General features: G+C 43.6%; 1 protein-coding gene across 1 annotated transcript in view; it reads left to right on the forward strand.

The window, feature by feature from the left end:
• Window positions 1-2,838: 2,838 nt before the first annotated feature.
• rab40c (RAB40c, member RAS oncogene family) overlaps window positions 2,839-26,736 on the forward strand; it is a 38,169-nt gene continuing 14,271 nt past the window's right edge. The window contains exons 1-4 of the mRNA XM_080446342.1: window positions 2,839-4,437; window positions 19,799-19,859; window positions 24,754-24,814; window positions 25,806-25,883. Of these exons, the coding sequence (XP_080302468.1) occupies window positions 4,296-4,437; window positions 19,799-19,859; window positions 24,754-24,814; window positions 25,806-25,883 (342 nt within the window). The 5' untranslated portion in view covers window positions 2,839-4,295. The remainder of the gene's footprint in view (window positions 4,438-19,798; window positions 19,860-24,753; window positions 24,815-25,805; window positions 25,884-26,736) is intronic.

The following is a 26,736-nucleotide window of genomic DNA, read 5'->3' on the forward strand; positions in this document are numbered from 1 at the left end:
TTTGAAAGCTGAAGATGTTCCTTTCCCTTTAATAAAATTCCAGATTGATATTTAAAGTTATGACCCCTTATTTTCAAATGAATCTAGCCAACCTGCCTTTCTCCAAAGCACTTAACAATGGAAACCCATGCAAAGCACCAACCTGCTCATTATAGGAGCAGTTCAGTGTCTTGCTCCTGGACACTTTGACAAGCAGCTAGTAACAATGTTTTAGGCCTCATTCAGTGAGAGAGGTGCCTGATAACTCTAATGATATACTGCTGCTGACATCAACTCCCTCATTTTCCATGTTCTTGCGGGGATAAACCTAACCCATCCTTCACAGTAAAATCCTCTGTGTTAATTTATCTCTGTAGAGTGTACACGTGGAACCAAATGGACCCATTTGTAGACTCCTTTGAGTTAATTTAACACAGGAATTTAACACAGGTACTGCCGTCATAGACTGAAAGCCTTTGAAAGTATATTCAAATAATGAGTAGTACTGTATTATGGCCGCAGATAGAAAGAGTCCATTAGGCCTACTTTGCTTTCAGGAGTTAAGGCGGTCAAGTGGAAAGCTTAGAGCAGGAGTCTTCAATGTTTTTCAGGCCAAGGATGAAGGATCCCTTAGCTGAGAGAGACGATGTCTATTGCATAACATTGTGTTGCAGATTATATTTGTTCATAGACTTCATAGATAGCTCCATAGACTTTGACGTTCGTTTGACAGCAGTATCATCAGTGTTCATTCGTTTTTTGTTTGCACACACATCTTTTTTTATTATGTTGGATTTGTGTTAATGTGTATTTTCAGGTATTTAACCACTTAAACCCTCCATACTTGGTAAATGTGACAGTTGGCTCTGTACTTGGTCTGCTTTTTTCACCCTCTACACACCAAATGACTGACACACACACACACACACGATTAGCAAACCATGCATGTTGTAATCCAGTTTATACAGAAATCTCTTTATCTGAGAGATGATTGGATTTCTTTTATAATAAAAAAATATGCATGCTAATGCCTCATGGGAAATATGATTCTGCAGTCAGTGTTGAATATTTCCAGTTGTGTGAGCGAGAAAGAAACAGAATTTGAATTCATATATTGTGTGTGTGTGTGTGTGTGTGTGTGTGAGAACACCTTTGGACAATTGGTTTGTGTACGTGAGATATTGAGAGTTGCGCTCATATCATGGGGGTGGGCTGCCTGGTATACAGTGGTTCTCAAACATTTTCATGTCCAGGATATCTGATCAAGCTGATAACGGTTATAATATACCGTATATAAATACACCATAACTATACACTGTCATTTATAATCCATTGCAATTACTTGATGACTTTAGTTACTAGATTTAGATTATTAATTCAAAACATACATTAACTGATAAATGATGTATTATAGGTTAATCTACCCAACAGCACATAAAGTAATTAAAATCATCAGCCCCATCTTTACCAGCTGTAACATTAAACTGATGAACACAATAATGGATTACTTACAATCCTATAATATGGTGTGTGAAATTTACCATTCTGCGTAAATACTTTCATGTTTAAATTGGTACTATAATGTATGTTTGTATGCAAATAATTGTGTACATTTCCTGAAGTAAAATTGTGAAAGCAACAGAGTGACAAGTAGCAGTTTTGCTACATTTACATTAAGATTAAGACACTTCTTCCACCACTGGCCATTGGTATAATCTGGGATATTTAAATAACACTGTAGTCAGTTGCAAAACATATTTAAAAAATAATAATGATAATAAAAAATAAGGACTGCTCAGTATTATATTGCCAACTCTACTTGGATCATTTGCTATCAAACTAGATGTGACCCATGTACATGTTGAATTCAATCTGTTGTTTCTCTGCCATTGAGGTTACAGATATGCTGCCAAACTGCTGATGATGATGATGATTCTGTCATTCACTCATTATGTAGGTGTGTTTATCCTACAAAGAGACTATTCTGGCAAAGCCAACTGGTGGTGAGTCATGATGTTAAAACAGAACACACACACACACACACACACACACACACACACACACACACACACACACACACACACACACACACACACAGTCACACACACACACACACACACACACACACAGCTGACTGTAAATTATCCTCACACACTCACTAAGAACAAGACATTATTAGTTTATACCACTTTCTGCACCATCTGTGTTTGTTGTTGACAGCAAATGTGATTGATTGGTCTACGCACAAATCACATGTAAGCTTAAGTGCCCAGTCAAATGAATGGGGAGGCGGGACTTGACAGGGGGCGGGAGATTGGAGGTAATACCGCGCATAGGGTAAATATTTGCCCTTACAGTACTCTATGCAATAGCTTTCCTGTAAAACATTTGTACAAGTTAAACATGGTTTTGTATCTCCACGTAGTTATTAAAAGTACACTAGCTGAAACTGAGCGTATTCTGAATATACGTATGATTAATATCATTATTATTTACTTTCTGAGAAACTGGCAGATGTCATACAACAACAACAACAACAACAATATTAATCAAATGTAATGATATTATTAATAATAATAATAATACCACAATGTAATAATAATAATAATAAAATGTAGTATTAATAATAATACAATGTCATGATAATAATAAAATGTAATAATAATCATAATAAAATATAATAATACTAATAATACCACAATGTAATAATAATAATACAATTTAATAATAATAATAATAATAATAATATAATTATGGTATTGCAAATCTAAACCTCCTGGAGAAACACTCAGGGCAAAAAAAAGGTACCGTGTGCGGAGGCAGCGGTGAGGTCTGTCAGCGGACGGACGGACGGTGTACTGTAGTGTGTTGTTGTTGCAGTAGCATCAGGGCTTACACATCGCTGTTATGACTGAACAACATGGAGAAAAATGGAAAGATCTCCCACTGAGATCATCATCACCTCGCACACGCACCACACACACCCGGGCTGGACGTGAACCTGTCGCCCTGCTCTGACTCTCTCTCTCTCCACAGAACCGCAGCCCCGGGACAACCTGTGCTTTATTACAACAGGGGGAGAGATAACGCCGCGAAGTTGTGGGAATCTTTGTTGTTCCCCCGTCGGACCCGGAGGAAAGGAACGGCGGCCTGAAAACGGCTGGACGTTCTGTAATAGCTGTGGAGAACAACAACACCAGTCTTTTCTCCAACCGTGTAGCAGCCCATGTGTCGCTAAACGAAACGCGAGCAACGCGCGTCGTTCAATGAATATCACAACAACACTTGCCGTTAATAACAATAACGAGTGGTGGTAGGCAGGCAGCGGGTGACACGGTGCTAAGCTACGCTAGTTTTAGCGCTGAAGCTAGTTTAGCGCTGGGTCGCGTTCATGTGGACAAGAGGAGCGACTTTTAAGGTTGGACACTGGTTTGTTTGGGAGCTTTTTTCCCCCTCATGTTGTTGACCTGCGAGATGGTTCTGTGATAACAGCAATAAGAAACCGTCTATAAACAACAACAATGCAGCTGAGCTTTCGAACTGGATGACAGACACAGACGTCTTCCACAATGAGACAGACTCCTTCCAAAAATCCCACAAGAGCCATTCCACTATTTGTGGATCTATTAACAGATCTCTCGTTTTCTTTGTGCTTAATTTCAAGGCATTCTAATCTGTAATAATAGATGTGTAATAATAGATGTGAACCTATCAAAACTGTCTTATTGTTCCAGACAATGAGTGGTTGGTTGATTTCTGGACAACGTTATTAGACTGTAATTAACAATTAGACTTTTTAGACTGTGACTTATTCTGACAGTTGGAAGGACCAGTGTTTGCTTTTAGGGGAGAGTGGTTTTATATCTGTTTTTGGGATACTTTAAATATTTTTGGCCATGAGGAGAATGTTTTGCCCCGATTTGGGAACCCATGCTGTTTTTTTAATCAGACTCTGAAGCAGTTGTGTTGGAGCACTTTTCTGAAGCAGTTGTGTTGGAGGACTTTTCTGTCTTTTACTTAAGTTTTTACACACCTGTCCATTTGGCAGAGAAAGGCGTGCATCCATTGAAAGTGGCACACCATCACCAAGCGAAGAACACACAAGCATTGGACCTTGCATACTGTCCCAACATCAGGCAAGTTCGTGACATAACCAACCCTTTTGTCTCATCAAGGCGGCCAAGTTCACGTCGGGGGTCACCCTGTTTGCCTTTCCTACGCGGGCAGTCTGCTCAGAGCGGGGGTCCCTTCTCCGTAGCCCCCTCCTCCTCTCGTCTCCCCCCCGTCGACCCTGGTGGGCACAGATGTGAGGCACCATGGGCACCCAGGGCAGCCCGGTGAAGAGCTACGACTACCTGCTGAAGTTCCTGCTGGTAGGAGACAGCGACGTGGGCAAGGGAGAGATTCTGGACAGCCTGCAGGACGGCTCGGCCGAGTCCCCTTACGCCTACAGTAGCGGTGAGTCACTCATATCTGCCCCCTTATCTGGGCAGACACAACACAAGGCGAGGGCAAAACAACGCATGTGTTGTTTTGCCCTCGCCTTGTGTTGTGTCATGCTGGCTCGTCACAAAACCTCCCCAAACACGCTCGCCGCCATGCCTCTCCATATGGGCACTGTGGAGCGCACAATGAGCTCTCTTCACTCCAACCCCCCCTCTCCCTCGACTTTACGAAGTCCTCAGTTAGCACGCGCCGTTACACTATCTCTGTGTGTTGTCTAGCTGTCTCATATGCACAAACAAACGTATTCACGATATACGCAAGCGTGCGTGCACGTGGGAATAGTTCAGGAGTGAGTGTGTATAGTGTGCAAGAGCATGGCGCCTGGTGTGTGTCATGACCTCATGACCCCATAACGAGATCTTGTGTATGGTGAAAGACTCAAAGGAAGGTGACTCATATCAAACACACACATACACACACACACACACACACACACACACACACACACACACACACACACACACACACACACACACACACACACACAGTGAATAAATCTATGTGACCATGAATACACAGTGTGCACAACAACAACAGAAAATGCTTTGTATTCTGGTTAGTCCAGGTTTCCTGCTTCTGTATAAGCCCCCTTTCCACTGCAGCTTAAGCACCACACCACACTACACCACACCACACCACACCACACCGCATCAAAATATCTACCTTTTCCATTACACAAAAGTACCCCCTCTCAAATCCACAGGTATGAGTAGCAGACTCCGGTCATTGACACTCATTTGTAATGTAAACATAGATGGAGGTCATTGCTTTTTGTCTAACAATGTAATGTAAATGAGTGGCCAACTGTCCTGTATACAAATGCAAATCACCTGTGCACGTGTGGGTGAACCATTTGGTTCGGTATGAACCAAATGGATCCTTATAACTGTGATTATAATACAATATAAATTATAATGTATTACAACTATGCTAATTATAATACACTATAATGCATTATAACTGATTATAATACAATATAAATTATTATAATTTATTACAACTATGATATTTAGAACACACTATAATAGATTACAACTGTGATCATAATACACTATAAAGTAGTATAATGTTTTACATATGATAATTATAACACACTATAATAGATTACAACTGTGATCATAATACACTATAAAGTAATATAATGTTTTACAACTATGATAATCATAATACACTATAATAGATTATAACTGTGATTATAATACACTATAAATTATTATAATGTTTTACAACTATGATAATTATAACACACTAGAATAGATTTTAACTGTGATTATAATAATATATAAAGTATTATAATGTTTTACAACTATATCCTGTTCTAAATAAAAAGTCGGTGAGTGATCAGTCATTATGAAGTGTTTGGCCCCGCTTGGCCTAGCTCAGACCTACCCAGGACTGGGTACTTTTTAGGCACCAGTTTAGTACCACTTACACACCACTCTACCCACTTCATTGTAGTGGAAACCGAGGCACAAGTGGACGGTGTGGTGTGGGGTAGGGTGAGGCCATGCATATGGAAAGCCGCCCTATGTGTGCTTAACTGCTTATGGGTGAAGTGGAGGCTGCTCAAACAAACAAGCATGCCATTACAGTGCTCATGGCAAGGAGTAGAAATGGTTTGATTTGAACATCACAGCAGTGCTGAGATCAAAGCTGTGTTGGATTATGTGCTCTGCTCATAATTGGCAAGTAGGTACCGGTAGGTACGGATAGGTGTAGTATCACGTCTTTTCTTGCAACAACCAACACGCTGTACACTTGACTGTACAGCACAACACGCTGTCGTGGTCATGCAGGGCTCCATCTACATGTGCATTGTGCTGACACACTGCCAATTGTCCTGGAGGGTCATTGAGGGACTCAGAGGGAGCTTTATGGCAGCACTTTGCCCAATCACACAGGCTCTCCCTGGGTGTGAAAGCACAGCAGTCGCTTCTATCTTGCTGAAAGTGACAGGCTCTATCTGATCAGTGCTGCCTGCTGTTGGGGCAGGCCGGTGGTCCTGCTGCGAATATGCATGCACACACACACACACACACACACACACACACACACACACACACACACACACACACACTCTTGCGGATGTTTCAGCCCCCATCAGAGAGAGGCTGTAGGGGAGAGGGAGGAAAAAGGGAATACTAAAGTCTCAAACAAGGCAGGGTCACTCCAGCTATGCTAATAGTGGAATGTGAATCCTGCACCAGAGGGAGGGGGGAACCTCTTTCTGTTTTGACAACATGTGATCACTCTCCGACTATGCTAATGAGGTTCATCAAGGGAAGGGGGGGCAAAGGGCAAACAAGGTAGAGAAGAGCAAATGTCCATCACAGCTACATTACATTACAGTCATTTAGCAGACGCTTTTATCCAAAGCGACTTAAAATAAGTGCTACAGTATGCAACGTAACTTAAACGCCATAGCCATTGACTAGGGTCCCCCCCATAATTGATCAGTTCCTTTTCCCCTCTAAACCAAATCTCTCTTTTGCCGAAAATAGACGATCTACATGCTCACAACGGGTCGTGTTGTGAGCTTATACATTGGTTGTTTTCACCGAATGTTCGCCCCCCAGAATAGGGATGCTAGGGGAAGGTTCATGTGGTTAATTAGGCCCAGCTCTCAGCATAAGGCAGCTTTTTACTCTGCACATCGCCCGCTGGCGTGCTTGTGCCCCAAGGGAAAATGTGCAAATGTGCCTACATTAGAGAAGAGACGTGCTCTGACACAAAATCCTCACCAGAGATGCTCCGGCAAGCGATTCCCCAAGTATCCATTTCATTACTGAGATGAAAAACACCTCTCCTCGCTCCCTCCCTCGCTCCCTCCCTACTCTGTTCGTGATGACAGGAAATGTTGATGAAAAATACATCAGTCAGCAATGTGAGGCCTTTTCTTTTGCTAGTGGTAATCTAATGGATTCCGCCAACACTTGTTGGCAGTGTGAGGCTGTGTTTTTGTGGATATCTACCCTTTTGAAAGTTCAGCGTAGAGGGCGAGGATGTCATACAGAGAAGGAATCCTGCGTTATGACTTATGACATTGTAATGCAGAGACCCCTCTGCATACAGCCTACACTGTAAAATCCTGAGTGTTCATTTAACTCAGAGAGGGTACAAAGGGTCCATTTGGTTAGATTGGACTGATATGGATTACATTTGTCTTCTCTCTGAGTTCAAATTGGTACGCATTAGCTTGACCGGGGACCCCCAGGGGTTTATACTTGATCCCCTTCCCTTTTCCCTCAACATCTAACAGCTTTCCTGAAAAATATCTACAAGCTCACAATGTAGATCGGCTAATTTGAGTATTTTTGCGTGACACCGTTGTACCTTGAAGTATAAAATAGGCCTTCAGTGGTTAATCGGATTAAATGATTTTGTTCATTATTAAAAATAAATGTTTCTTTAATATTAAATTAATCAAAATCAATACAATAATTGCTAAGAAAAGAATCGATAGTTGCATTACATTACATTACAGTCATTTAGCAGACGCTTTTATCCAAAGCGACTTACAATAAGTGCATTCAACATAGGTAGGGAACGAAAACTACTAATCACCAGAAGTCTTTAGTGCATTATCTGCAAAAACAAGCAACCAAGAGTATACCTAGCGCTAAGGTAAAAGTGCAATATATCAGCTACCTATTTCCTTAAACAGATGAGACAAAATAGCTAAATCAAATGAGCATGAGCTAAGACAAATAAGTGAATCGACTAAACAAGATCCAATAAACAATCCAATAATCCAATAAACAATACAGCAATAGAAAACAAGCGTTCGTACAACTAGTTAACAACAAGTAGGTCAGGCAGAGAGGAAGGGTAGTGTTTCCTGAAGAGGTGAGTTTTCAGCCTGCGGCGAAATATGGGCAGTGACTCTGCTGTCCTAACATCAGTGGGAAGTTCATTCCACCACTGTGGGGCCAGAACAGAAAAGAGTCGTGACCGTGTGGATCGGCCAGAAGGACCCTTGAGTGATGAGGCAATCAGTCGCCCCGAGGTGGCAGACCGAAGTGGTCGGGCAGGGGTGTAGGCATCGACCATAGCCCGGAGGTAGGAAGGAGCTGTTCCTTTCACTGCCCTATAGGCTAGCACCAGGGTTTTGAACTGGATGCGAGCCGCTACGGGGAGCCAGTGTAGAGAGCGGAGAAGGATGGTTGTGTGGGAGAACTTGGGGCGGTTGAACACCAGACGAGCCGCAGCTTTCTGAACAAGCTCCAGGGGTTTGATGGCAGATGCCGGAGCACCAGCAAGGAGGGAGTTGCAGTAGTCCAGGCGGGAGATGACGAGAGCCTGGATGAGCACCTGGGCTGCCTTCTCCGTGAGGAAGGGGCGAATCCTCCTGATGTTGTAGAGCAGGAATCTGCAGGACCTCGTCACTGATGCGATGTTTGCCGAGAACGTCAGTTGATCGTCCAGGGTCACACCCAGATTCTTCGCAGTCCGAGTTGAGGTCACCACAGCATTATCAATGGTGATGGCCATGTCTCGGTGCGGACAGCCCTTCCCCGGGAGGAACATCAGCTCGGTCTTGTCCAGGTTGAGCTTCAGGTGGTTTGTCGACATCCACTCCGAGATGTCAGCCAGACAAGCAGCAATGCGTGTCTCCACCTGGGTATCAGAGGGGGGGAATGAGAGGATTAGCTGGGTGTCATCGGCATAGCAGTGGTAGGAAAAGCCATGGGAGTGGATGACAGCACCCAGAGATGTAGTGTAGAGAGAGAAAAGAAGAGGACCCAGAACCGAGCCTTGGGGAACCCCAGTTGTGAGCCTGTGTGGTTCTGACACAGACCCTCTCAGCATCACCTGGTAGGAGCGACCCGTCAGGTAGGATGCAAACAGGGAGAGTGCAGAGCCTGAGACACCCATCCCCTCGAGGGTGGAGAGGAGGATCTGATGGTTCACCGTGTCGAACGCTGCAGACAGGTCCAGGAGTATCAGAACGGAGGAGAGAGAGTTCGCTCTAGCGGCATGGAGCGACTCCGTCACTGCCAGGAGGGCAGTCTCTGTCGAGTGACCCACTTTGAACCCAGACTGGTTGGAGTCCAGGAGGTCGTTCTGGTGGAGATAGGAGGACAGTTGTTTAAAGACAGCACGTTCGAGAGTTTTAGATAGGAAGGATAGAAGGGAAACTGGTCCGTAGTTCTTGATCTCAGAGGGGTCAAGTGTCGGTTTCTTCAGGAGGGGGGTGACTCTGGCAGTCTTGAAAGTAGAGGGAAAGTAGCCAGATGTCAGAGAGGTGTTAATAAGGTGGGTTAAGAAGGGAAGAAGTTCAGGTGCAATAGACTGCAACAGAGTGGATGGGACCGGGTCCAGAGAGCATGAGGTGGGGCGACTAGAGGTAATAAGGAGAAGGACCTCGTTAGGGGAGAGGGGAGAGAAGTGGGATAGAGAGGGGATGGGGGGGGGGAGAGGAGTAGATGAGGGTAGAGAGGGGGGGGTGGCAGGCAGACGGGTGTGGGTAGTGCGCAGTAGTTGCATCCCTAGTGTAGACCAGCCTTATTCCACCAGTTTCAGTCTCATGGCCACAAGGTATGTGGAGGCAGTGAAGTGCCCTTTAGTTCTTTAAATGGATCGAATCAGAACGGTTTAAAAACATCTCTCAGGAAGATGACTTCTTCAGTGGCGATATACCACAGCTAAAGTCGTCCCAGTCAGAATCAACCGCCCTGAATCTTGTAATGGGCAGTCCTGCGGAGAGCCGACCAGAAGCTGCGTGCCGTGCCGAAAATGCAAGCTGGGTCCTGGCCAGGCCTCCAAAAGGTCCTTAAAACCGGAAAGACATCCTAATTGATGCAAGCGAGATCAAAAGCCCTCCAAACCATAGATAGCTTCATTAATATGGAAGGCAGAGGGGGGTGGGTTCACAGGCTTGAATGCACTGCATCAGAGATGTTTGTGCAGACAGATGCACTGCTATTGATTTTTATCTCTCTGACGGAGGCAGGCAAAGAGGCAGTGCGGGGGGGGGGGGGGGCAGAGGTTTGCAATATAGTAGGTGAAGTATTTTTTAACAATGAACCCTAGCGTGTCTATATTCTGGCCATGTTATAATAGGCAAACTTACAGTGAATATGTGAGTGTAGATCGTCTATTTTCAGGGAAGAGATTTGGCGTCGAAGGAAAAAGGAGGGGGCCAAGTACAGACCCCTGGGTGACCCCGGTCAACGAAGTATATAGGGTTTAAATGTTAAGAGGAGCAAAGACAGGGTCATTTTTGACCGGATGGAGTTGCCCTTATGGTCGATGATCATCGGTTCCCTGCTCAGTAAATCCTCAACTGTTGAGTGTACAGTAAATAGCCAAAATGGACTCGTAAGCTCGCAATTAAATGAACACTAAGGGTTTTACTGTGTGCCTGAGTGGTCCATTTCCTCCTCTGTGATTGTTGTATGCCTGGCCTGCTGCACGCATCATTGATCTTTAGTTTGGCTTTTTTTATGGTGTGGTTCCTCGGAGGCAAGCCGTCTATAAGAGGGTCTATGTGTGTGTGTGTGTGTGTGTGTGTGTGTGTGTGTCTGTCGCTAATCTCACAAACCAGTGAAACCACTGGACCTTGCATTTCTTTCTTTGTGAGAATGCCAAATGCACATCTTTAAGGCCTAAACTATTCTAAATCTAATAAGCTGTAATGCTAAAGTTGCCTTCTAAAAGTAATACTTTTCTATAGATCTTGTCAGACTGATGTGCCTGTGTGCAGCTGGGATGTTTAGCTATGGGTTCATGTCATAATAGAATGCCAGTCCCTGCAACGCTCTGCCCGGTTCTCTGGTCCATTGTTAGTCATTTAACCCATTCAAACCGGGAACGCATCTGTGTAACCGCTTAAACCATTATCTTATACTTTGGCTATTCAAAAGTAGCAGATCTACAAGCTCAAAACGCGTTGCCTCACGCTGTGTTTCGAGCGTGTGGATCTGCTACTTTTGATGCTTTTGTGTGACGCTGTACTGTAGTATGATCAAGTGGGGCGTTCATTTACGAAAAAGCAGGTCTTGATGTGTGCTTGCAGGTACACATGCTTATGGGTGTCTCTTGTCACTATTCATTTGTTACTGTATTTATTTATCTTTAGTTTCTTATTTTTGCTTTGTATTTGCATGTTTACTTATTTATTTACTTAGCTTTGTCTGCTTGGACATTAACCAGTAATGGGGGGGGGGGAACAAAAAAAAAATTGTGAAAGAAATGATTTTTTCTTCTGTCTACTCTGTGCTGAAAAAAAGCGTAATAAACATAACGTAGAAAAAACACAAAAAGTAAAAATATGGAGATAAGAGGTTTGTGCCCGACAGCAGCGACCAGAGACCAAGTGGCAAGCTGTCTGCATTTTGGCATCCCAGGGGTCAAAAATAACATTTTGGAAGAGAGATTTCTCGCAAGGGAGAGGCTACAGTACATCTCAATCATGATGGTGTAGCCTGGGCGTACTAGTGTAATATGAGAGAATATTGGGCCGTTCTACTTTTGCTATTTTGTAACCATGCCCAAACTAGGTCTGTGGGTTAAGGTTTCATACATTTTTAACCAATTAAAAGTATTAACAAGAGCTTGTGACTAAATAATAATAACTAAATTGGATCTTTTGGAACACAGGCTCTTTTTTCCATTTCCTGAAAAGTAAAACATTTGGCCGTACGAAACTGTACGTGTCTCTTTCCGCCCAACAGCGAAGACGTTTCAACTATTAACCAGTCAGTGAAACATCTCACATCTTTGCTGTTCTTCAACAACTGGTGTGTATATTTTACATAGCTCTAAGCACAGCTTAGAAGATGGCTCAGTATCTATTCCCTATCCCCCTGGGGATGTACAAACTCAGTTCATTTCAGCTGGGGGGGAATGTTTGTTGTGAGAGCTCACAGGGTTCTGTCTGTCCCGCCACCACTGTTATATCCTTTTTTTTTTGTTAGACAAAGTGCATCATTGATAAACTATTCGATGTGTCACACAGCCAGGAAAACCGACACTTATGGTGGGTGGTGGTTCTGGGGGCAAGCTGGGGGGCGCTACAGATGTTTAAAATAACATTTTGACCGATAGCTGATTACGATACTGATGTTTGTTTCGCTTATGTTTTTGTTGTTATGGTAACGGGGAAACAAATAAATCATCATAAATGACAGTTTGAAAGTCTTTCAGCCCTTCATCACACTATCTGTTAATGAGCACAAATTCAATCATATGGGATTTATGATTCGCGCCAGGGCAGAAATTTTATGGAGGCCATGAAGGCCTCTTGAGTTTGGCCTTTTGCCCTTCAAAAAATGATGCCCCGTCCATGCTGCCCCAGCTGATTTCACAGTGTTCTCCTCTCTCTTTCCCGTAGTCTTCACAGACTACATCCTGCTTCTGTAGAGCAGGACGTTGAACCGTTTGCGGTCAGAAAGACACATGCAACTGAACTAGGCTAGGCCTGAACAGATTGCCGAAAAGGTGACAAAAAGGCTTTGAGATCCACTGCTCTAGTGGGTCTGCGTATGTCTTTTTCCTGCTCATTAATCCATGTCACTTTAATTTGAAGCTATTTTTGGTGTGACACCGACGCGCAACTAAGTACAAAATACGGCTTTATACAGTAAAGATCTGTGTTAACAACTCATATCGTAGTCATTCTTCATGCATACAGAACTACTTATACAATGTGACGTGACATGACCTGCTATCCACGTCACACTTTACCTATAACTCACATTTAGGTGAAAATGGTGACGGTCGGTACATAAACAGAGTTATTAATATTCAGGTCTGTCTGGTTTTCAGACAGAACATTGGATCTGTCTCATCTTGTTTTCATGTGGTAGATCTAACATATTGATTGATAGTGGTGTGTGTCTCCGTCTCTGTGGATGAGACGGAGAACAAGAGAGTGAATGTGTTGACAGGCCTGTTTGCATTGCTTACTGCTTGCATCCCCTATTCCCCATACAGTTATGTCATCATGTCTCTCAGGGTTATCAAATCTCAGCTAGATGCCCATGCCCGGTTCTCTGGTCCATTGTTAGTCATTTAACCCATTCAAACCGGGAACGCATCTGTGTAACCGCTTAAACCATTATCTTATACTTTGGCTATTCAAAAGTAGCAGATCTACAAGCTACAAAACGCGTTGCCTCACGCTGTGTTTCGAGCGTGTGGATCTGCTACTTTTGATGCTTTTGTGTGACGCTGTACTGTAGTATGATCAAGTGGGGCGTTCATTTACGAAAAAGCAGGTCTTGATGTGTGCTTGCAGGTACACATGCTTATGGGTGTCTCTTGTCACTATTCATTTGTTACTGTATTTATTTATCTCTAGTTTCTTATTTTTGCTTTGTATTTGCATGTTTACTTATTTATTTACTTAGCTTTGTCTGCTTGGACATTAACCAGTAATGGGGGGGGGGGGAACCAAAAAAAATTGTGAAAGAAATTATGTTTTCTTCTGTCTACTCTGTGCTAAAAAAAAAGCGTAATAAACATAACGTAGAAAAAACACAAAAAGTAAAAATATGGAGATAAGAGGTTTTTGCCCGACAGCAACGACCAGAGACCAAGTGGCAAGCTGTCTGCATTTTGGCATCCCAGGGGTCAAAAACAACATTTTGGAAGAGAGATTTCTCGCAAGGGAGAGGCTACAGTACATCTCAATCATGATGGTGTAGCCTGGGCGTACTAGTGTAATATGAGAGAATATTGGGCCGTTCTACTTTTGCTATTTTGTAACCATGCCCAAACTAGGTCTGTGGGTTAAGGTTTCATACATTTTTAACCAATTAAAAGTATTAACAAGAGCTTGTGACTAAATAATAATAACTAAATTGGATCTTTTGGAACACAGGCTCTTTTTTCCATTTCCTGAAAAGTAAAACATTTGGCCGTACGAAACTGTACGTGTCTCTTTCCGCCCAACAGCGAAGACGTTTCAACTATTAACCAGTCAGTGAAACATCTCACATCTTTGCTGTTCTTCAACAACTGGTGTGTATATTTTACATAGCTCTAAGCACAGCTTAGAAGATGGCTCAGTATCTATTCCCTATCCCCCTGGGGATGTACAAACTCAGTTCATTTCAGCTGGGGGGGAATGCTTGTTGTGAGAGCTCACAGGGTTCTGTCTGCCCCGCCACCACTGTTAGATCCTTTTTTTTTAGTTAGACAAAGTGCATCATTGATAAACTATTCGATGTGTCACACAGCCAGGAAAATCCACACTTATGGTGGGTGGTGGTTCTGGGGGCAAGCTGAGGGGGGGGGGGGCTACAGATGTTTAAAATAACATTTTGACCGATAGCTGATTACGATACTGATGTTTGTTTCGCTTATGTTTTTGTTGTTATGGTAACGGGGAAACAAATAAATCATCATAAATGACAGTTTGAAAGTCTTTCAGCCCTTCATCACACTATCTGTTAATGAGCACAAATTCAATCATATGTGATTTATGATTAGCGCCAGGGCAGAAATTTTATGGAGGCCATGAAGGCCTCTTGAGTTTGGCCTTTTGCCCTTCAAAAAATTATGCCCCGTCCATGCTGCCCCAGCTGATTTCACAGTGTTCTCCTCTCTCTTTCCCGTAGTCTTCACAGACTACATCCTGCTTCTGTAGAGCAGGACGTTGAACCGTTTGCGGTCAGAAAGACACATGCAACTGAACTAGGCTAGGCCTGAACAGATTGCCGAAAAGGTGACAAAAAGGATGATCAAACATAGTGGCGTCCAGGGACCCCGCTTTGAGATCCACTGCTCTAGTGGGTCTGCGTATGTCTTCCTGCTCATTAATCCATGTCACTTTAATTTGAAGATATTTTTGGTGTGACACCGATGCGCAACTAAGTACAACATACGGCTTTATACAGTAAAGATCTGTGTTAACAACTCATCGTAGTCATTCTTCATGCATACAGAACTACTTATACAATGTGACGTGACATGACCTGCTATCCACGTCACACTTTACCTATAACTCACATTTAGGTGAAAATGGTGACGGTCGGTACATAAACGGAGTTATTAATATTCAGGTCTGTCTGGTTTTCAGACAGAACATTGGATCTGTCTCATCTTGTTTTCATGTGGTAGATCTAACATATTGATTGATAGTGGTGTGTGTCTCCGTCTCTGTGGATGAGACGGAGAACAAGAGAGTGAATGTGTTGACAGGCCTGTTTGCATTGCTTACTGCTTGCATCCCCTATTCCCCATACAGTTATGTCATCATGTCTCTCAGGGTTATCAAATCTCAGCTAGATGCCCATGCCATATTTTGTGGGTCCGATCGCGATTTTTGAGTGTGCTAAACCAATGATCTCCAATGTTTATTTTTTGATGGATAAAAAGATTAAATTAAGTCTATAGAAGTCTGTATAACTTTCAATATATGAAAAGAACATTTAACTTATATGAGCAAGGCAAGCAAACAAGTACATAATAATAAAATACACATGAAATGAACTTTATTGTATTTAACCACCACCTACAGTATAACGACATGCTCAAAATAGGCACACCAGGTTGTAAGGGGTTAAGAATCAGGAAACATTGGCTGTGTAATTGCAGATGCCGATGTCCTTATATGTCGGTCTTGCTCTAATCCCTATAGTTAACAAAGTGTCTTCTTCTTCAGTGTTTGAGTTGACGTGGTCTTCTGTCGGGCATGGGGCAAGTACCAACCTTGATCTTGAATCTGCATTATTTTATGAAAAAACGGTCAACTGAGCCAGTTACACCCCGCCAGTCTCCATCCCTTTTCCTCTTTACCAGGGATAACGTGAACATTTACTATAGCTACTATAGCGTTACTCATCATTAACCTCCTCCTTAAACAATTCCATTATGCGTTTTAAAGTTTGTGCATTTCACCAGCAGTTTGCCTTAAATGTGTTGGCTTGGACAACTATATAGCTAAAGTTCAAGGTTTATTTATGGGAATTTATAATAGTACATCTATTTTGTTATGGTTTCCTCAGACATTGTAGCAGCAGTAATAGTAATAATAAACGTATATACAAATTACAGGATGGCCACTTTAAGGATGTGCTTGCTTGGCCCAGAGTTTGCTGCTAGTTTATGGCTAAGTCGAATCCCCTCGGTATTAATGCTTTAGAAATGAAGTTGCCTACAGGTATATGTCACAGCATCTCTGTTTAGTTCATTCCCTCATTCTTCTTCCTTGTTACTTTCATCTGTCCCTCAGGAGTGTAAACGGATAGCAGCATTAAGATGGAAAATGTTAGTAAAAATGCTTCTCATGAATTCATCTACTATGCCAGAAGAGATAGAGTTCTAGCAATCCCAATGTTGTAAATTAGTCAGCAGTCAGCACATGTGCAAACTAGGGCTGCAGCAAACTAATATTTAATACATTCTAAAAAATATTTTTTTTTAGCTTTTTTTCTGGTGAACCTTATAGGACAGTGCATATGGTGTGTGTGATATCAAATGAAAGCTTATTGAACACAATAACTAGTCATTTTACAGAAGATTTTCCACATGACAATAAAGCTTCAAATTTCACCATCAGATGGACATGGGCTTCGGAGAGGGCCGCCGAATAAAATGCAAAAATAGCCGGAGAGGGCCCCAAGTGAGAATGTCAATCCTCTTGTTTCATTCAAAGGCCCCAACAATGGAACTCTCCCCAAGGAAGGATGAGGTATCTACAGGGCAGAGCGTCCCATTGTGTCACTACGGCAATGGACTTGGGTATCCTCACAATGCCCCAATGCTCCGCAGTGAATAGTTTTCGCCCCCTGGAAGCAGGCCACTCCGCAGATAACCCCCTACTTGTGTTTCCTGTGAATGCACACGAGCGGGAGTGAAAGAGAGATGGAATGAGAGTAGAGTAGGTTTAGGTAGATGCGGTGTAATCCCCTTGACACAGATGCACTGACTGCCACGGCTGACGATTAAGCCTGATGTAGTTTGTGTGCCGGTGTCACACACCGGAAATGGCCACTGTGACACGTTGTGAGCTTGTAGATCGGCTATTTTCGGTGCACGAAACCATACGCTGTCGAGTGTAACTGATGCTTTTTACCGCTACACGGGGCCTAGCGGCACAGCAGCGCGCCTCCGCCCGCTGTCAAATCCCATTTCACGCCCATCGGTCCTGCTTTCTAACCGCACTTGCTGTCTTTTTCTTTTCTCGCATTCTTTTTTTCTTGCTCTTTGCATCGTCTTCAGCCCCCACTCCCCCCTCCCCCCTTTGGATGCCTCTCTTCCTCGCTCCCCATCTTCCGTCTCTTTCCCGTCCGGATGCCATACGTGCAGGCGGTCTTACTGCTGTTAATACTGTCAGCTCGCGTTCATACATTTATACAGCTGCCTGTACCCTCTGAGGCTGAAACCACTCGCTGTGTGTGTGCATGTATGGGGTGGGATTGTTTTGAGTGAATACACACAGCACACGCACACACACACGCACACGCACACAGTACACTTACATTACCACTTTTGAGAATGTCCTGACAGGAAGCAAAGTCACTCCACTCCCAGAATAGCAGCAACAGCAGCCAGTTCAAAGACTGGTAGAGGCTATTGATTCTCCTGTCTGTCTGAAAGAATCCTGGCAGGTTGAAGAGAGGGAGGAAGCACTTGGTACAATGCCCTGCACTCACTCCAATTCAATTTATTTGGCTTGCCTGAGCTGAGAGCTCAGCACTTTAGCCTGGCTTGTGTCTCCATTGCCCAGCAAATTGGAGGATATTGCTAACATCGTTAGCCACCAACTGCTATCAGCCCAGAGGGGATTTTGTTGATTGAACATATTGCTAAGTTGCTGTTTATGGAATTGGATGATTTGAGTTGGGCCTGGAATTAGAATTTTGAGGAAAAGGGTCCTCAAAAAACGCAGGGGTCATCCTCTGGGTAGCATGGAGGTGCACAGCAAATTACGTGGCTGTCCAGCCAGTATTTTTGAAATATCGTGTGAATGTATTCTAGTGAAAGTTTTGGCCTGATGGCCTTCATGAGTCTGATTACAGTAAATAATAATAATATGCTAGGAAAGCACACATAAGAAAGACGATACACGACAATGTGGATACGAAGACAATAGGGAGGCGTATTGAATATCCATGTTTGGGCCATAAATATCGTGAGAACTCTTCCAAACTAGTCGTATTGGCAAGCTGCACGGTGAAAACCAGAGTGACGAGGGGAAGCAGCTCTACATCATGTACAGACATGTAAGTAGCTACTACAGAGGCAGGTGTAGCAACAGAGCAACATGGAGAGTGGAGACGTGTTTGTCAAGAGAGTTGAGGTGCCACAGAAGAACAGAGATCTGTTAGTTGCCCGGGGCTAAGTAAACAGTGGCACTGCACCAAACTACTAGCTTCGTCATGAAAAGTGAACAGGAGCACTGTGTTCACACACACACGCACGCGCACGCACACACACACACACAGGCACACAGGCACGTGTGCACACACGCACTCACACAAATGCCTGATTTGACAATTACAATGTCATACATAATGTCAGTCGTCTGCTCCAGAAACTACAGCCTGCATAAGTACAATCCTGTTAATTTCACTCTGTCTGACAGTGTACAAATGGAACCAGCCGGGTCCACTGGTTTGATTTGTACACTACACTCTCAGAGTTAAACTAACAGAGGATTTGACTTATTTTTCCATAGATATTTCAATGTACTGTGTCTTTGTTGTGAAGAAGTAGCAAAGCTAATGGCACACAGCTGTTCAGCGAAGCAGAACTCTAAAGTGACAGGCTGCAAATAAATGACACTTGGAATATCAGAGTAAGTCACTTCAAGGCCACAAAACAAATATAGACCAACTGACCTGAGAGGAACTTTGTGAGCCAAGCCAAGTTCCACTAAGTCTCAGACTTGGAGTTGAACAGTGACAGTGGTAGATGAGCAGAACATTACGCATCAACGGTAGTTGCGGTACCCCACGGAACAACTGGTACCTTGATAAAGACAAGTCATAAAGTCACTATGACCATGGTATTTGCTGACACTAAGCTAACCATGAGCTGCTGATAAGACAGCAATAACATACAGATATCTGCTATCCTAATTACTGCTTTTATGAGTTATTAGAGTTTTCCCAGGCAGTTTGTGATAGCTTTGTATTAATAGGTGTTTGTTTAAGCTTCACCCAGGTGATTGCTGCCCGGATGGTTACGATGAGGAGGGGGCAGGGGGTGGGGCAGTATTCATAGCTGTTTTTGCCATGAATACAGGTGTGCCTTGAGATTTGGACTTGCCCATTGGTGTGCTTGCCTTGGAGACGAAACCTTTGAAAACCACTGATCTAATGCCTTTCTAATCTCTTTATCTGTCTCTGTCTCTCTCCAGGTATTGACTATAAGACCACCACCATTCTGCTGGATGGGAGGAGAGTGAAGCTGGAGCTTTGGTAAGCACCTGGCATCACACTGTGCCCAATGCATTCATCCATTCCAGGTGTACATGCAAGGAAACATTCTACGTCCTGGGAATGTGAACTGCTTTCTAATCCGAATAGACCCGGTAGGATAGGTGTTTGCGGCTGACCCGAATCTATGACTTTAGGCTGATTGGTTAAGTTCCTGAAGGAGAGAAAGACATGGCAAAAAGGTAATTGGAGGCGGGGTTTTTCTGGTGCGGACCACGGTTTCTGTAACGCGCGTATAATATAATTTTCCTGACTCCCATCTTCACGGCTCCCGTTGTTACACATCACCGCATCAGCCCCACCCCCTACGTCTTTTTCACCGCACTCGCTCTGCTGAAATGCCTCAGAAATGGTAGTCTTCAAAGCAACGCAGCGGCGGTGCCTGCGACTACAACGCCCGCGAGCAAGGGCCGGTCAACTGGAAGTGGGCCAAGGAATTTGGCTCCTCAGGGAAGAACCGACGCCTCGTCTCCCCCACAGAGCGAGTCCTTCAAACACGGACCCGTTGAAGGGCTCGCCCTCTCTTTTTCTTTCTGCTGCCTCGCCACGCTTAACAACACAAACCCTAGCATCCCTATTCTGGGCATGTCATAGTCTCGTGTGTAGCCAGACAACTATTCCACAAAGCTACATAGAGTCAGGAACTACGGCCCCTTGACAATTCGAAAATATATTTTAAAATATCTTTGCGAATTTTCATTCCTGCTAAGCAGCAAGCTATATATGCTTCGATGAATTTGATACTTTAGGACAAATTTGCGCGACTGCAAAGACGAAGCAGAAGTGGGGGGAAGCGGGACATCCGCTTTACAGCCAAATCATTTTCAGCGCTTCTGTTACACAGAATGACGGAAGCATTTGAAAATTGTGCGAGTCAACACAGTCTGGCTCGAGAGAATATGCATGTCATAGGTAGGTGAATAATATTCTGCGAAAATAGGTGAACATTACCAGATCTGAGCTTGTATATCGGCTGTTTTTGGCAAAGACATTTGGCAAGCTCACAATGTGCCATGATGTGATGTGTATGGGCTTGTAGATTTGCTATTTTTAACCATTTTGAAACATGCCCAAAATAGGAACGCCACGTTGAAAGTGGTTAATATCACATCAGTTCAGTTCTGTTGAATTCAAATGATTTATTTGCTTGAGAGGAAAGGGACCTATGGCACCAAAGTGTACACAATTCCCCTGAGGAGTGTGCGCTGTGGGAAGCAAGCTTTCAAAGAAGCTTTTTTAAGAAATGTTGCTAATTTATGAATATTTACCCTTATGGACATGCTCAAAGTACAGACGCCATGTTTAAAGTGGTTAAACTTAATTTAATTTAATTAAATTTATAGTGTGCTATTATTCTAGAAAAACTTAATGCTGTATAAATGATGCTTCTGTGCTTGGGGAAGAAGATTGTGTTCCTACTTTAACCATCTGGTTCTGTTTTAAAGTTATTGGCAGGCTCTCTGCTAGATCAGTGATTCTCAACCAGTTTCGCAATGGAACCCAAAATTTCAAAAATAATATCCCTCTGTCTGGCACCCGGTCAGAACATCTTGTTGACCAACATTGGGCCTTACTCCAAAGTGGGTGTGCTACAGTCTAGCACTTTAGACCGTCTCTTTTTCAGAGCGAGGCTGGGCCGTTGTGGCATCATGATGGTAGAGTTTTACAGTTGCTCTGCATCCTGAGAGGCACTCAGAGTTGTCAGCCTTCCTTTACAAGTCCCTGGGTTTGTTTTAACTCCTTAAGACCGGGAACGCATCTGTGTGTCATTTTGAGATTTCTTTGGCCATTCAAAAATAGCAGATGGTATGAGCAGATTGTAGATCTGCTATTTTTGAAAATACATGAATAGTTGTGCAAATATTAGTTTTTTTTTGTGGACATTTGTAACTCAAATCTTTGCTTTGAGGGTTCCTGGAACTAAATATTTTACAAATGTTCGCTTTAAAAAATATATAATCCAAGATTTTGCCACGAATTTTCACGATTTTTCAAAAATAGCAGATCTACAAGCTCATAGCGCGGCACTCAGTGCCGCGCTATGAGCTTGTATATCTGCTATTTTTGTCCATTCACCACTTTGGTCCTAAACAACAACATATTTCGAAAACTACTGGCTCGATTGCCATGGAATTGGACACTTGGAAACTGCACACTTTTGCTCCCAGATCACGGCCCCTCCTGGTGTTGGTGACCCCCATGGTCTTTCCTCCAGCACCACCACTAGGCAAAAACATCCACTAGCATACATTTTACTCCCAACCTACTTCTACTGGATTACTATGGTTCTGTTGGTGTGAGGAGCATCATGGACTCTTGTGGCTGCTAGCAGAACTTTTAGACTCTGGTCTTGTTATAGGAGTGGGCTTGGCACAGAGCAGTATGCTGCATAGAGGGATGTTAACTGCAGAAACATAAGGCAGAGTTTTTTCTCCGTTCCCCTATGATCTCCCCCCGATGTTTAGATTACTGTGGATTGCTCCAGCTTTTCTTCAAGTACTGTATGTTCTCTTCATATTTGGTCGTTTGAGCCGGTTTCTAAATCTGCGTAAAGTTTTGGAGCTGCACTGAAACTGTTACTGTCTCACTGCATCCCTCCCTCCTCTCCCCAAGTTATGCTTGTCGCGCATCGAAAATAGTCGACCCACAAGCTCACAATGCATCGCGTTGTGAGCATATGGATCGTCTATTTCCGGTGCGCAACCAAGTATAAATCAGGCTTTTTTTCCTCTCGCTCTTTCTTTGGCTCTTTGTCTTTCTGATGAGTCACACCCGCTAGTCTCGCTCTGTCTCTGAGGTGCTGTTAAACATCCATCACTGTCCCGCTCCCCCTCTGTCCAATTGGACTCGCAGGCCAACTGACGTCAGTCCAGTGTGCCAATCACCATGTGGCCAAGTCAGACAGGAGGCTTGACTTGACTGGCCTTTTTTTTTTGGTTTTCCATTGGTATCCATTGGTTCCGTGAAAACGCTGCAGACTTCTTGACTGGTCAGAGAGAATCGTCACTAGCGTCATTGTGTCACAGTGGACTCCCCTATTCTGCATGGAAGCTCCCCAACCAATACTGTTAACAAACCTTTAAACCAGCCATTGTAAATGTGAAATGAATCTTGGCCTATTTCTCACCTAAACTGTTATCAGAAACGGTTTTAGTTGGACTTTATACAGTAGGTTAAAATTAGAGATCGTTTCCAGACAAGTTGCCATTGATTGTTCTTTAGCACTCTCCTGCGCAGAGGGTTGGGCGTAGGAGTACTATCTGCAATGGAAAACAAAGTACGTTGCACCAAAAGAGAGTTGAGTCTAGCCAAGCCAGTACCATGCCTTAGAAAAGCGCCATGTAAGTGTGGCGTCTTGACCTTTTTAAGTGGAGAGATGACCGTAGAAGTCCAAGGAAAACTTATTCTGGAAAGGCAATATGACAAGTAAGAAAAGTAAGACAACTGGCATATTCAGTTTTGTCAGTGACGTTGAATGACCTGTAATCATGTCCATGTTGCCCTTTCAGTTGTGTTGCTTGCAGTTCTCTTGTACGAACATTGCGCTTTTGCCTCCGATTAGGTATTTTTGGGGTTCAGTTCACGGGTGAAATGAGGAAACCCCACCCCACTCTGGGAAGCGGATTTGAACAAGAGCTTTTAGCTGAATGTCCCCTCTAGTGCTACTAGTGGTTCTGGGGATCTAAAGTCACAATGGACAGCATCAGGCCTCTGTGCTCATAGTGCCATTGATTTGCCTTAACTGCACTCAATGAAATGTCTCTCTTTGCTCGTACTCTTTCTACAAACACACAAACACGAACACAGGCTAAAAATCCACTTCCTATATTTGGAACTCTTTCTCCCTCTCTCTCTCGCTCACGGTCAAAGAGCTGTTGGTTTTGTGATGTTAGAACGGCCGTTATCACTGGAGATGTGTTTGACACCGACTGACTCATCAAACATATCCTCCGTGATTGCACACACTCAGTTGGTCAATAAAGCTGACAAAGCCACCTACACCTTTAGAGGTCAGTATCAGCCAGGAACTCCGCGGAGCGACCTCTGTCATGCACTTGATACATGTGTTTTTCCTGGATAAACACAGTCTCTAGTGTAGTGGTGTTTGTAGAGCAAGGTGCCAGTGTGTGCCAGGCCACACAGGCTTAGATTGCACACGCTCATGCTAACAGAGAGGCACTGGCGGTGGGTTAACCACTTAAGCCCTATTTTAGGCTTTGCCGTACGATGGTGTCGCTTGGCAAAAAATAGCCGATCTGCAAGCTCACACCGTGTCGCGATGCAACGTATTGTGAGCTTGTAGATCTGCAATTTTTGCTATTTTTGAAAGCTTTTGGAAATGTTTGTTTATAATGGCCTGCCTGTAACATGCCTAAAATTGGGACACCAGTTTGAAAGTGGTTAAGAAGGTGATACGACTTAAAAGTGTTGCAATGATATTTGTAGACCAAATGGGGATATTTGACATCCATCGCAGTGTTGGGATGATTCATATAGATTAACCTGTTAAATAATTATACAATCTGCATTAGTCTTTATTTACTGAAAGACTTTTCAGCAACACAGGAAGTGAGATTTTTTGGTAAATGTTACAAGGAATATTTCTTTGATGTCTTATCATTGAGATTTTCATGATGTTCATTGAGCTTTGTCATATTGGAGAATTTGATTGAGTACCCAGCCTTATAGTTAAAGTATACAGGCCAATTCGCTTAATTCATTTAGCTAGATTCCGACTGAGACATGCCACAGGTTTTAACTAACTCTTCCAACTGGCTGAACCTAGTTTCTTGGCTGTTGCTCTGTGCATCGGCAATGACTCTTGTCTCTTCTCTCCCTCCCGCTATCTGTCTCTGTCTGTCTGTGCTCTCTCCAGGGACACATCGGGACAAGGCCGTTTCTGCACCATCTTCCGCTCGTATTCCCGTGGTGCTCAGGTGAGGAAAAGAAGACGCCTCTACTAAAACTAAAAAAGACAGCTAGTGCTTTAGTTAGTCTCTACTGAAATAACAAGCTGGATTCTGAACAGCACACATGTGCCACACTGTTGCTTGTGTATAGAGTATGCACAGCATGGTTTCTGAGATAGCAGCAGACAAAATGTCTTATAGTTTTGTTTGTAATAACATGTTTATCTAAACCTCACCGTTCAATGTTTCTAGAATATACATGAATCCAATGTTGTTTTTTTCCCCTTTTCTTCTAAAAGCATGATCATATGTAAACAATGCAATGCAAAGCACTTCAAAAGGTCCAATAACCACATAGGCCTGATTTATGCTTTGTCGTATGACGATGCTAAAATAGCCAATCTACAAGCTCACAATGCATCATGATGCGCGTTGTGAGCTTGTAGATCGGCTATTATCAAAATTATTTCACCTACAGTGTAATGACATGCCCAAACAGGTAGTACACATACATTATAGTCGGTGCCTCTTAGAGGCTAGCTATGGAGCGCAACTAATTTATTGGCTCTATAGTGAAATACCTGCCTGACTTGAAGTTGCTGTTTGATGCCCCTGGCTGTGCCAATTTGCCATGGGAGACACATTCTGTAAACTTGGAGTTGGATATGGAAAAGCAAAGTCTTATGCACACCTGATCAGCTCAGGGACGGGTGCGTAGGTCAGACGTAAAGAATACAACGAAATAACCCTCACACCGTCACACCTCCCTTCACTTGCACAATAAGGACATCTTTTATAAAGGCAACATTTTGGTCATGGACTTTCTTCAGGCATCACTTCATGGAGTTGGATTGTGAGATGTCAAATCAGTCGTCTCGCTGCTAGGTGTCGCTCCACGTCCACTGTAATTGCTGATGCCTCCATGCTGAGTGTGTAGGCTGTAAACAGAACACAGGGGGCGGCACAATGTCGTTGTGGCTGGCCATTGACCATTCGTGCGTGTTTGTGTTCATTGCAGGGCATCCTGCTGGTCTATGACATCACAAACCGGTGGTCCTTCGACGGCATCGACCGGTGGATCCGAGAGATTGACGAGGTGAGTCAGCAGAAGGGGCGAAATGGAGATGAAATAAAGGGCTGAAGGATTTGGGACCTGGATGAACATTTTAGGTCGCACACGGCTAGCCAGGAGGCCACCAACAGGGCTACAAGTCATTTTCAGTGGAAGCCAGTGACTTGAAGCTACAAAGTGACCCCAGACACTGCTGCATTACGGGCTTAGTGCCACATCTGATTCAAAGCTTAAACAAAAAGAAACAAACTAATACTGTGTTCACTCTAGGAGCGACAAAGCTACAAAACAGCCAAGCGTGGCCAGCTACATTGCTGCCAAGTCGCCGCTGTTGCTCAGACCACACTGTAAATGAATAACGTAGGGTTAAATAGCACAGGGAACTGGTTAACGGCAAGAATGAGATTCCATTTACGGAAGGCAGCACTGAATTGTAGGGAGAGTGAAGGGGAGTGGAAATGGGGAAACAAAAACATAATCGATGCCTCACCACTTCATTGGAGCACTGCAAAACGTTTTGCAGCTACAGTAACCACTTTGTAGCTTCATGTCACTGGCTTCCATTGAAAATGACTTGCAGCCTTTTGCTTTGACGCCGCTAGCGTGAACGCAGCATCAGTTTTGTCCTAGCTTTGAATCAGATCTGGCATTTGCAGTACATGATGATTGATTCCTGATCAGAATGGCGGCATTCCCTATTAATGATGCTTATGATAAATGGATCAGTTATTGTCAGTATGTGTTGGTGTCCAGGGTCCTCGACACACAGCACAGCACTCGCACAGCACAGAGCAGGCTATGCAACAGACCAGAACCCTTGGTGTCAACTCACACATAATGTGACTGTACGCCCAGCTTCTCTGAGCGCCGACTAATG

Source organism: Gymnoscopelus braueri (assembly GCF_963280865.1).
Source record: "Gymnoscopelus braueri genome assembly, chromosome: 13".
Classification (NCBI taxonomy): domain Eukaryota; kingdom Metazoa; phylum Chordata; class Actinopteri; order Myctophiformes; family Myctophidae; genus Gymnoscopelus; species Gymnoscopelus braueri.